Genomic DNA, 12,885 nt, shown 5'->3' with positions numbered 1-12,885 from the left:
ATTTATCCGCGAATTGTCCCCGTATTATTTTGTCCTTGCCGCTCCTGGCCCACTGGGCCAGCCCATTAGGACATCACCGGCCCCAGCATATTAATTAATTGAACCCCCATCACGACCTAATGACCACAATTAATAAGTCAGCATATTAAAAATAACACGGTCATGATCATTGGAACTGGGCTCGTGATTGTACCTTGAGGTGTTTTCGTCTTTTGGGAAACTTGATGGATCGGAGGGTGACTGGAAAAAGGAGGTTAACGGTCTGTGATCATCCAAGCGAGCGGGGGTTGAGGATAAGGGCACCAATTTTTTTTTTTTTTGGGGGGTGGAAGGACACCGGATATTGATAACTACTAACTAGAGAGAGGGCCAACCACGTAGTGCGAGAAGGGTGCCTATAATACGGGGATGGACCAGAGGGACGTAGCCCTGCAGCTACCATTTCATTTCAATGCCCTAGCCCAGGCCAGACCCAACATTCCCCCTCACCTGACTTATTTCCATTCCAAGCATACTACTTTGAGCCAGTTAATCGGTCAAACTAGTAAACTCGTCTCCTAACCAGTTTTCTGAGGAGCTTTGAACAAGACCGTTGAGTTGAGTTTTATACTACATCTGATCATAATTATAAGAGCTAGTTGACTAATTTGAAAAAGATTAAAAAAAGAAGTTAGGTTAGTTATTTGTAATAAATAGATATTGTGTTTCCTAAAATATCTTTGCTAATTAAGTGTGTTGGCTAGAACAACTATTATTAGGAGGACTACCTTGGAAAAAAATATATAAATATGAGAGACAAAATGGATTAGGGTCTTATATTTAGGACCAAAATAAGAATCAAACAAGATCTTATATTAAAGACTGAAGGTAGTATTTTAATTACGATTGTGCTGACCTGATTCAACTATACTATACTTAGTTTATTGGCACTTCAAATATTGTCTCCATTAATCTAGTGATTGGCTTAAATTTCAATACGTGATTCTGAGTTATAACCACACCTGTATCTGGCACGTGTTTTCATTCCATTTTTTTGTAAGAAGAAGTTCAGGTGAGTTAGGTCCTGGAGGGTTCATTAGGGTTACATCCTGTCTTTTAAGTTCAAAAATCACTTACAGATTGCCCACTAACAAAGTCTCCCTGTTTGTGGGTTATGTTTTCATTTCCATTTGACATGGTGCAATAATATCTTCAACTGTAAGTTCAAACGCGATAAACTACTCATAAGAGGATGCGGTGTATTTGTCAGGACTTGACAAGCATTGCCTGGGAGTGTTTGTGTGGAGAGAATTGGACCATATGCTAGACATGGGCCACTGGGAGTAAGACTAGAGATCAAGTATTGTTTTGGGCCTCACATTCTCTGTCGTGGGCTCCCCCAAGACATCACTGCCTCCCGTGGGGCCCTCTTCCTTCATTCGCCCCCCAATCACCCATTCCCAGCATCTCTTTCTCCCTACGTCCCCCTATTTTCTGCCCGCTCACCTTACACTTTATTGTTATACACCAGTAAATACGTCTTCTTGCTGCTTTTGCCAACGCTGCTTTACTGCTTTTCATATTTTTTTCAACATGAGGGTTTAAAGTTTAAACCTAAACCTTTCATCATACTTTACCTACTCTTATCGCTCCCAGCAGATTCATGTGATCACACATTTCACATCGATTGATCTTGTACTAAATCATATCATATCATATTAATTGATGAAAACTTGTAACAAATTTCATGCTCCTCTGGTCCTTAATACAGCATCTATTTAACTAATTTGATTAGATTAAGAAAGTTAGATAAGTTAGTTAATTATAAGAAATGTGACACATTTTTCTTAAAACACCGTAATCATCTTTCTCAATATCTCCTCTTCCTCTTTTACTTAATTATAGCTGAGAGAGTGTATCTATATGGATAATTTAGATAAAACTGATAAATATGAAAAATGGATCTTATATTTAAAACCAAAACCAAATTAATAATTAAGTCATATATTAAGGACCAGAGGAGTATTTTATATTAGCTCATGTATTGATAACTTGACTTTTTTCATGATAATCACATTTTTTCACCTTCTCTCGCGAGTTTAATTTGTATTTTTATCAGTCACACACACCCATATATATATATATATATATATATAAATATATAGCATATGAGACTTCAAGGATATGTGATCCGAAAATAGGACAGTGACTTGAGTTTCACCATAACTGAGAGTGGACTTCGGACCGGGGCTCATATCGAAGCGAGCCTTTTTTTATTTTTCCAAAAAACTCCCCCGGAGAGAACGAATCGAACGGGCGAGGACGAGGTATTGAACCCGCGTGGCACCATCGCATGGTTTGAGTTTGGGGTAAGAAAACGTTAACACCCTTCAAAGGTCAGAACAAAACTGTACGGGGAACACTTTGTAACGTTCTCTCTTTTTAATTAATTTAATTTAACTGGAAAAGAGAAATACTTTGAAAAAAGCGAAGCGGATTAGTTTCCAAAAACAGCCCTGTGCTCTCGGGTAGCATGGGCCCCCCACTTTTTTTTTTTTTGGCCAAAGCCCCAACTGCTGTTGGGACCCCAAACTTTCACACAATATCCACTCTGCAGACTGCGAACTCCAGAGGCGAAAGTCCCCTAGTACCCCTCGTCTGCTGCCCCTACCTTACCCTACCCGCACTTATCCATACCCTTCAGGGCCCCACCATCATTTATCCTCCTACTTTCGCTCCATTTACAGTCGTGGTCATTCCTTCCCCCTCCACACGCAACTTCCACCTCCGGAGGTATCATATTTTCAACCTCCCCACATCATCCCTCAAGATTCTTAAACATGACATTGACGCTGAACCAACCAACCATCCGATGTCCTCTGTCTCCCGGGGGCATTTTCGTCTCACCATCTCCCCACTCTCTGACCACCGTTTCCTTCACTTCACACTCCCCCACACATTTTCAGTGTAGCTCCACTATGCACTGCACATTATCTGCACAATCTGGACTCTGCAACTTGACCCATTTGCCCTCCTCCGTTTCAGATTCCTCTCCAATCACTGCCAGGGCATTCTAGTCACACCGAACCATCCCACAGGCTTAATCCCCAAAAAAGGGCGTGCCATTTTTGTTCCTTCTCGCCCATGCCACCGTCGTGATCGCTGTTCCCAAATCGTCCGTATCCCCAGCATCAGGTGTTCCAGTACGCCAAGGGTAGTTTCGGTGTTTTATATTATATGTCCCTACCTTAGTGGCGCAACCTGATATCGACACGTACACCGCTCCGCCGGGCATTGCGTCTGCCACGTAGGATTCGCCCGTGGCCCCTTCTTCCTTGCTCATCTTTTTCCCACCCCCGCCTGTTCGTTCCCTTTAAATACTCTCCGCCCTCTGATCTTCGTCTTATCCTCGCCTCGCGAACAAGCCATCTTGGCGCCCGGTGAGAACAGACGTTCTAATTTCAGTCCCCGTTTGTCGCCGGTGACTCGTCGGAGAATGCCTTTGGCGAGCCGGTGGAAATGGGGTGCCTTCACGTCGCTTTTTTCCTTGATTTTCTGAGGATTCGCCTGACTTCATGGCGTCGCTTATTTCGGAGCTCTTGCCGTATTTCGTAGAAACCCTAAGCAAAAGCGACTTTACTTAGCAGAGTTTTCAAGTTATTCCAAGCCATCTCCCGCAAAACCGAGGTCTATTAAAACTATATAATAATCGGAGAACTTAAAGAGGGCCTGCTCTAGTTTCTGTGTCCCGAGTTTTCTACTGAAGTGCATTGTTTTTTTTTTTTTTTTGCCATCTTGATTTTGTGTGAATCGTCTGGTTTCTCTCTTCGTCCTCAAATTTTGTACTCGTAGGCGGAGAAACGAGAAAGTTGGTTTTACTGTGTTTTAGAGATTCGATTAGCTTTTGGTAGTTGTGTATTTTGACTCCCGAGTAATTGAAAATTCAGTTAGCGGTTTACAAATGGAATAGTGGAATTGAGAGTATTCTGAGACTCTCGAGTCATGCCTTTTCCAATGAAAATTCAGCCGATCGATCCTCAGATACATGCAGAGGGGCCTAGGCTTGAGCAGGCCAAGCCTCTTGTCAAATCGCGATTGAAGAGACTCTTTGAGCGCCAGTTCCATGGTGTTCTGAGAAATTCTGCGGCGGAAAGGGTCGGCGGCGAGGAGCTGCATTTAGCCAAGGACGCTCTTAGCGACTCCAATGATTTTGAACCGAGTTCGGTGTGTTTGGCCAAAATGGTGCAGAATTTCATCGAGGAGAATCACGAGAAGCAATCCTCTCTCGTCAGGTGCGGAAGAAACCGCTGCAACTGCTTCCATGGAAACGGTGATGATAGCTCTGACGATGAATCCGACGTATTCGGTAGTTTTGGTGACTCCAACTATTCTTCGACTGCTGAAGCGTCTGAAATTCTGAAGGTACCCCTTTTTCCTAAGAGATTAAACTGAGAACCTCGTTCTGCATTTTTCTGGGAAAAAAAATTGTTGGTGATTTATCTTTGTGAATAAAAAATTATTTTTAAATTACTTTCATTCTTTAATATGGATAGGGTCTGGTGGCTTGTGCTAGTGTTTGTGAAAGGAATTTGCTCGCAGACGCTGCTAAGATAGTTGAGAAGAATAAGATCTGCAAGCGTAAAGACGATTTTTGCCGAAAGCTTGTATCTGATGGGTTGTTGGCTATGGGATATGATGCGTCAATCTGCAAATCTCGCTGGGAAAATTCTTCCTCCTATCCAGCAGGTACTATCTCCCTTTATTTCTTGTCATCGTTTTGAATTGAAAGCTTTTTCAGCTGTGTTTGATAAGTGGGAGACTCGAACTCTTTTTTTCTTTTGGGGGGAAAATAACTGTACTCCATAACGGGAGAAAGTTCGATTCAAATGGGAAAAGCGTTTCTCTTCGGTATCATTTGATCCTGAGATTTTGACATGAATCTCTGGTATTCACCAGGAACTAGTCGTTTTATTCAAGTTTTGTGGAAAATATTGTTAATCATTGATTGTTTAATGTTCGGTGGCAGAAGTGGGAATCGATTTCTTTCAGATGAATTGTTCGCTTATTGAAGAAATTCAGTGAAATCAAGAACAAATTGTGTTTCCACATAGCTTATAGAATTCTAATGAATACTGTTTCCACAGGCGAATATGAATTCATTGACGTGATCATCGAGGGCGAGCGAATGCTTGTAGACATCGATTTCAGGTCAGAATTTGAAATTGCTCGGTCAACTAAGACGTACAAGACGATTCTCCAAACTCTGCCCTGCATTTTCGTGGGCAAGTCTGATCGATTGCAGAGCATCATATCTATCGTATCGGAGGCAGCTAAACAGAGCCTGAAGAAGAAGGGCATGCACATCCCGCCATGGAGAAAAGCCGAATATATGAAAGCAAAATGGCTCTCTCCTTACACGCGAACCACACCCACTAAGCTTGAGTCGCACGAAATGAAAGAAACGTCGGGAAAGCATCTGCCTTTGGTTGGAAGCAGCGAGTTTGGGCTGAGTAATGGCGAAGGGAAATCTGCTGATGATGAGCGTTGTGGTTCTGTGCTTTCTTTGCCTGAGTCTTCTGGGAAAGACGGTAAGGCGACGGTGGACGCAGGTTGGAAACCTCCGGCGCCGATGCCCAAGAGCATCCGATCTGGGGCAAACATCGTCACTGGCTTGGCAGCAGTCTTGGATAACCCTTAGAACATGAAGTTTTGATTTTTACTTTGTTTCTTCGGCTTCTTTTTCTTAACTAAGATGAGAGCTCAAAATGGTATAGCTGTAACAGTTCTATCCCTTCTCTTTTTATGTAAGGGGATGAAGTTACTTTACTGATATGAATGAATTAAATAAAACTTGATATATGATTATAGTAAATTTCATAATTCGATTCTTTGCTTATAGCTGACTACGGGGTTTGCCTTTTTTTCTTTTTGTTAAAAGTGCTAGTGTCCTGGGTTTGCGATGGTCTCGACTTAAAATATGCTACTATATCTCAATGACAAAGCTGGTCTATATTTTATAGCGTAGACTTTGGGTTTTGCTTGATTCACTGATATTCTTTTCTTCAGAAACAAGGAAAACGAGTCGGCAAATAAAGATCGGAAGGTAAGGTGGACGGACTACGAATTACAAGATGCCTTCTAAACAACTAAACTGGGCGATGCTGTTTTAAAATCTGGAACAATGGTTTGCCTTGCCCAGAATCTGTATGCAGTGCAATCTGACATCACACAACCGTATCCCTGGAAATTACTGGGATAATACAGACAAGAGTGATTAACAAGTCCTAGTATTAATTATTTGCGTGATGCTGCATCTCTAATATTTTAGATACGGATTAATCATCTCCTATTTATTTCTGACATTTCATCATCTTCCCGCTCCTGCAACACGACAGAGTCTCTCTTCTTTCTTCAATTTGACAGTTTCCTTGCTTTATACGCTCAGGCGATCATCATATCAAAAAGCAGAAAAAACGGTAAGCAATTTTCTGATTAAGTTTTAACTTTTTTTCCTCTCATCGTATGATTAAAATCATCATAATAATTATGGCACTAGAGATTTCCGTCGAAACGCTATGATGACAGAGACCCGTGGCCACGACCTGCGTTTTGGCTGTTTGGTTGCTCAGAAAATCCCGAAGCTGAGAGTCACAGTTTGGTTAAACATGTCCCTTCAAATCTTGTTTCTTTTGCCTGCCCTTTTCCTCAGTCTCAAAGCACAGGGCTGATGGAAACCATGTTTTGTCGTTTATTGGCCTCGTACCAAGTCCATAATTCCACAGAGCATGTTGGAAATTGCGCGTCCATTATTTTATTTCTTAAATCATCAGGAGCAGTCAATTCTGGGGCCTTTGATGTTAGCATTTTTTAATTTCTAAGTATTCAGTTTCTGTCGCAGTCAGTTCTCCCCTCATGCCTCAGAATAGTCACCCCCGCTTATTTTAATCCCTCTTGCCTCACTCTTCAGTCTTCACCTGACCTGAGTCACTCTATTTAACAAATAATAATCCATAAAATAAACTCACACTACTTTTTTGAAAGATGTGAGTACATATTTGTACAAAATCTGACGGTAAAAATGAAAGTATGTGCAGATCGTACCATCCACGAGTGTCTGTCTCTGGTTACCGTATTTATTGATACCAGGAACACTTGGCACTTGGCAGTAGTCATGACTTGATTACTTACTTAATTATATTTTGAAAAAAAAAAAAAGAAGGATTCTGAAAGGGGTCAGAGAAGCAATAATAGAGTTTGTTGGGGCCGATATTCTCTAATAATATTTCTTTTCTCAGAACCATAATTTACTTCAGGATGTTCACGTCTCACCTACTTCATTTAACCCTTCTGCCTCCTTCTCTCTCTCTCTCTCTCTCTCTCTCTCTATCCTTCAATCCTTGCTTTTACTTCTAAAATATTTGTGAGATAAAAAAAAATTTAAATTATTAATTCTTATTTAAAATTTATTAACTTTTAAATTTTATTCTTATTTAATATATATTATATCTTATATAAATACAGTTAACAAAATAATAAATAAAGGGTAAAATTCTATATCCATCTAAAAAATTTCTCTCAGTACCCTATAAATAAGACTAAAAAATATCTTCTCTCTATGTCCTATAAATAGGACCAGAGAAGTATCTCCTTTACTTAAATATAAAAGATTATTTAATTTTTATTTTGATCTTAAATATAAAATTTTAATTTATTTTATTTTTTATCTTTATCTTTTTTTAAATAGTCATTGTATTAATAACAGTTCTAACCGATACACTCTATTTGAATGATATTTTGAAAAAAAAATACATATTTACTATAAATAACTAAATTTATTCTAAAAATTTAAATTTATAACAATATTGTTCATACTGTTAGAATAATTAACATGATCCATTAAAATAATTATGTTTTTTTTTGTGGTGAGATTAAAATAATTATGTTGGTCGGTAACATTTATAATAATAGGAGGTAATATTCACGCCCAAAAATTTTTTCAGTTGTCTATGATTTTTAAATGAAAACTCCCTAAACAAATTTGTACCTTAACACTTGTCTTTTAATTATATTAGTATTGATATTGATACACCCACATAGGCAGAGTCAACCACTTGATTTAATTATAATTTTAAATTATAAAATTAATTGTAATAGTGATTTTAACCCTCCCATGTTTCTGTTTTTGAGTGATAACTAATTTAATTAATTTTTTCCATCTAAATCAATTTTTTTCCCATTTCGCATATGGGCATAACTGAATTGTTATAGATGATTACTAGAATTACACATAATTTAACTAAGTCGAACTTTTAAACAATCATCGCATCTGCAAGTCGAAGAAGCCACGCCACCAGATTTATCAAATTAAAGCGTCTTCCACCGTTAATGTCAATTTGGCAAGACGTAAACCGATGAACAATGACTTAATTACAAGTTATCTAATATGTGCATGCTTAGGGCATAACACATACACGTTTCTTTCGTCTCTTGTTTGCTTGTTTATTTTCCTTTTCCGTTGTTTTCTTGTAATATATACTACCTCCGGTACCTAATATAAAGTCCCATTTGACTTTTATTTTGGTCTTAAATATAAGATCCCAATCCATTTTGTCTCTCGTATTTATACATTTTTTTCAAAGTAACCCTTCTAATAATAATAGTTATAATCAATACACTTGATTAGCAATGATATTTTAGAAAAGAGAACACTTATTTAGGACAAATAACTAACTCATTTTGCTTTTTTAATCTTCTCAAATTAGTCAATTGGCTTTTATAATTAGAACGGAGATAATAGTTGGTTGCAAGACTCTGGCTGAACAATTAATAGTAGGGTTTTTGACCTTTTAGTTTATTACTTGTTAACTTTTTTTTCCCCACACAAAATAAACTGTTATAAGGACTTAGAAATCCATTTACGAAATAGAGAAGCCCATGGCTTAAACTAGTGCAATACAAATCGTTTGTCTCTCGTTAGATATGATAATTATTACTGCATCCAATTCTTAATTAATATAAAAATTTATTTGGTTTTTATTTTGATATTAAATATAAGATCCCAATTCTTTTTATCTCTTATATATACTTATTTGTTTTTAAAGTAGTCATTGTAATAATGATAGTTCTGACTAATATATTTGATTAGCAATGATATTTTTTAAAAAATAACATCTATTTATTACAAATAACCAATATAAATATTTTTTTTAATCTATTTAAATTAATTAACTAACTCTTATATTAAGGACTGGGGTATTACTTAATCACTTGTTAAGTTGTATCTTGTACGCCTTATTGAACTAAAGTTTTTGGATCTCGACTCAGCCGATGCCACCTCAATCTTGTAAAACTTTACAACACATTCTTTACGGATATTCTATACTTAAAATGTATGGTATATTCCACGTTATTTGATGATCGCTTAACATGTTTTTTATTCAATAATAATTCCCATGGTTAGCCATTAAAAAAAATTCCTGCGTTGCTGACTTTTTTTTTTTGGAGAAATTGCAAAAAAAGACCTTGGAATTGCAAAAACGCAGATATGGACCCTTGACAACTTCACTATGGGTTTTGACAAGAATAATATGCCCTGAAGTTGTCAAAACCCATAGTGAAGTTGTCAAGGGTCCCTATCTGCGTTTTTGCAATTCCAAGGTCTTTTTTTGCAATTTTCCCTTTTTTTTTTGGGTGATGATTCCTACTGACTTTTTATGGCTAAAAGATGTGTTTTTCCCCTAATTTTGTGAAATTAAAGGCTAAATATTCTGTGCGTTCGGTCTATCTAAATATTGCTTTTGCTTTAAAGTAATCATTTCACTACCAAATTAGTTGCTTTTTGGAAACTCTTTATAAAATACTACTCGTTATTTAATATGAGATCTAATTAATTAATCTAGAAAGATTAATAAGAATATTAGATTATTTAATTACAGCATATATCTCGTGATTTTTTTAAAATACATATATATATATATCATTAGATTGTATATCAATTTATAATAATGACTTCTTAATTTAGGTAAAAAAATGAAAAATATAAATATATTAATTTTTTTTAATCTTCTGGATAAGTAAGTTAATTAGTATTTATATTAAGGGTGAAAACTAGCATGTATTCTTTTAATTTTAGTTTCCAGTTATTACCCAAAAATATTTATTCTTAATCGTGTTCTAATTAACCGGCCACATCATTATTCTATCCAAGCAGTGCTGCACAAATCGCCTCCTCCCGCATGTGATGGTCAGGAAAACTAATGCAATGATGGTTTTAACACAACACATAATATAAATATATATATATATATATATATATTCGTTTGAATACAGTTTATAATGCCAATTCGGACGTTATGAGAACGACAGATTTATAAATTACTAAAAAAATAGGATCAACTTACGAATGAAAAATATGATTAATCTGGGAAAAGTGGGTGCATAAAAATTGATGCACCAACTTTTAGCTTTAAGCATGTTGATTTGCATGGAGATCTGAGAGAGAGAGGGCCTAAGGAGGGGAATATCGCGCCTAAGAGTTCCGCACAGACAAAACTTGCAATTTCCTTTTCTTTTCTTTTTTTAACTGATCAAATGCAATTATGTTTTTTTTTCTCACAAGGGTCAAATTGAAAGAGCATATCACCTTGCTGGGAGAAGTTTTGCCCCTAAATGTAAACCATTTATAATAAATTTAATGTCTTTTTTTATTTTAATTTCATTTAATTTTTATAAAAAAGAGAAAAGGAAGGAAAATATATGAGAATAATTTGTAAACGTGGAGAGAGAAAATTTTAACGAAGCTAAAATTGAAAATTTTAAAAAGAAAAAAATTGTTAATTCAATGTATTCATTAACATACAAAAATATATTACACGTAACTTATATTAGGAGAGGGGCGCAATACATATCAACACACTCATACATACAGTACAGGTTTGATCCGGTGACCTGAAGAGAGAACACTAAGGGGGTGTTTGGCAACCACAAAAAGTAATTCTCAGAAGCACTTTTTCACAAAACAAGACAAACTCCTCCACATATTTATTTTGTAAACCGTAAAAGCACTTCCGAAACCATGGTTTGGTTTTCATCCAAACACCCTCTAAATATGAAAAGCTTTTTCAACAAAAATTCAGAACTAAATTAGAAAGCACATGCAGATTTAATTGCCAACACTTGGCTTCCATCAAGACGTGTGAAGATAAGAAAAGCTGCGAGGGAACAAAGTTAAACAAGGGAAATTTCTTAAGAATCGTGCGCGAATGGAATATGGCTTTAATAACATAGTCTGGGGCGGAGGGGTGAGGTATGTGAATGAAGGAGGGCTGTTATGCAATGGCCTTTTTAGAAAGAAGGGTAAGGTGCTTGCAACACAAGTCAATGGCTTTGTCTTTTAAAAACTTTAATGTGATGGGATCCTATCTCTTCTCACTTTCACTAACCACTGTTCTCACTTGATGCGTCCTTGGTCTTGTTTTGGTATGATGGGTTTACTTCACCTTTTGGTGTTTTTTGTTCCTTTTGTCTGCGTTTTCGTTCCAAACAGGCTTTAGAACCCAGAAAAAGGTATGGGGAAGGTGCGAAGAAGGATGTGTTTTTGATTTTTATTGACGGAGTGAACAAGAAAAGAATAAATTATGTTGGGGGAAGAACAGTGAAGAGGAAGAGTGGGAAAGGGGCAGCGTTGGTTATTATTATACCAGACGCGTATATATGTGCAGTGGTCATAATGAGACTTTGAATGGCAGAGAGGGGGAGAGAGAAAGGGACCAGTCGGTAGTCTTCAACTTCATTCCTCAATAATGTTAAAATCTAATCTCCGGATGTGATTTCACTTTTGAATAAGTGGTACAGGGTTTGAAAACAAAAAAGAACAAGTTAGCTCTCAAAATTCAAATAATAATGAATCGATGAATGAATTCATCCCTTGGATTTTAAAGCAGAAAGTAACAAATCTCGTTAAACAAATATCTTTAATTAAGCAGGAGTAAATTTGAAAAAATTTCTTTATTTCTAGGCTACTTTAATAATTTAATTATATCTTGGTCTGATGAAATGATTAGACATAACCTGTATTTAAATGGGATAAAGTGTGGATGATCACTTTTGGAAGAACCATTTCTCGTGAAGCGGAACTGGTGCGCGTGGCAAGCTCGGAAAGATATAATGGGTATCAATCAATGTATAAAGAGAAGACACAAAATTTATCACAGTACACGTACCATGTATTTACAAACATGGATTAAAAAAAACACTAAAATGTCAAATTCAATAAATAACACACGTGTGGAGTCGTTAAGTATTATGTTATTAAATTCTGTCATATGATGGGGAAAAAAAGGGAAACAATTATACATGGGGTGGTGCCGTGGGGAGGGAAGAGGGGAAGCAATTGGGCATTGGAAAATGGGAAGGACACGGGAGTTACGCAATACGCATGAATCTCTCGTGAGTCGGCTGATGCCATATGGGACCCCCTTTCCGATTTATGTCTTGCATCTTTTCACTTTCACTCGCGCCTTTTTTTGATGGGCCGTCAGAACACCAAACATGCCTGCCAGCCCCCATATGGGCCCCATGCATCCAAATAATGGGCCCAGACCCCACCCAAGACAACAATCCAATAGAGCCCAGCCCAAATTGCCTTCTGTTGTTAACTGAGCTTCTTCTGTAGTTGCTTGGCTTGCTTCTCCTTATGGACCACCAGTGCTCTAGTTGGTCAGCAGTGGATTCATCACTTGTAAGCTCGAATCCCACTACCAAGTAAATAATCTGTAAGTATTTTTATAAGTGTTTTCTGAGTCTAGAAAAAAAAAAAAAAACAGACCGAGAGGAAAACAAGACAACACTAAAACGAAGACTTAGAACGTTAATACTCGAGTAACGTCTCTGGCCTCATAATCACTG

The 12,885-nt window shown here is 37.1% G+C and overlaps 1 protein-coding gene across 1 annotated transcript; it reads left to right on the top strand.

Moving 5' to 3' along the window:
- Nucleotides 1-3,390: 3,390 nt before the first annotated feature.
- On the top strand, nt 3,391-5,875 carry LOC114717447 (uncharacterized). The gene is made up of 3 exons (XM_028902581.1): nt 3,391-4,401; nt 4,533-4,725; nt 5,124-5,875. The coding sequence occupies exons 1-3, from the start codon at nt 3,982-3,984 to the stop codon at nt 5,675-5,677; spliced, it is 1,167 nt and encodes a 388-aa protein (XP_028758414.1). The 5' UTR covers nt 3,391-3,981; the 3' UTR covers nt 5,678-5,875.
- Nucleotides 5,876-12,885: the final 7,010 nt, after the last annotated feature.

This window comes from Neltuma alba, unplaced genomic scaffold (assembly GCF_004799145.2).
Source record: "Neltuma alba isolate B1F8T4 unplaced genomic scaffold, ASM479914v2 tig00011737_pilon, whole genome shotgun sequence".
Taxonomy (NCBI): Eukaryota; Viridiplantae; Streptophyta; class Magnoliopsida; order Fabales; family Fabaceae; genus Neltuma; species Neltuma alba.
Note: the sequence above shows the minus strand (reverse complement) of the source record. Positions and strands in the feature narration are given on the sequence as shown.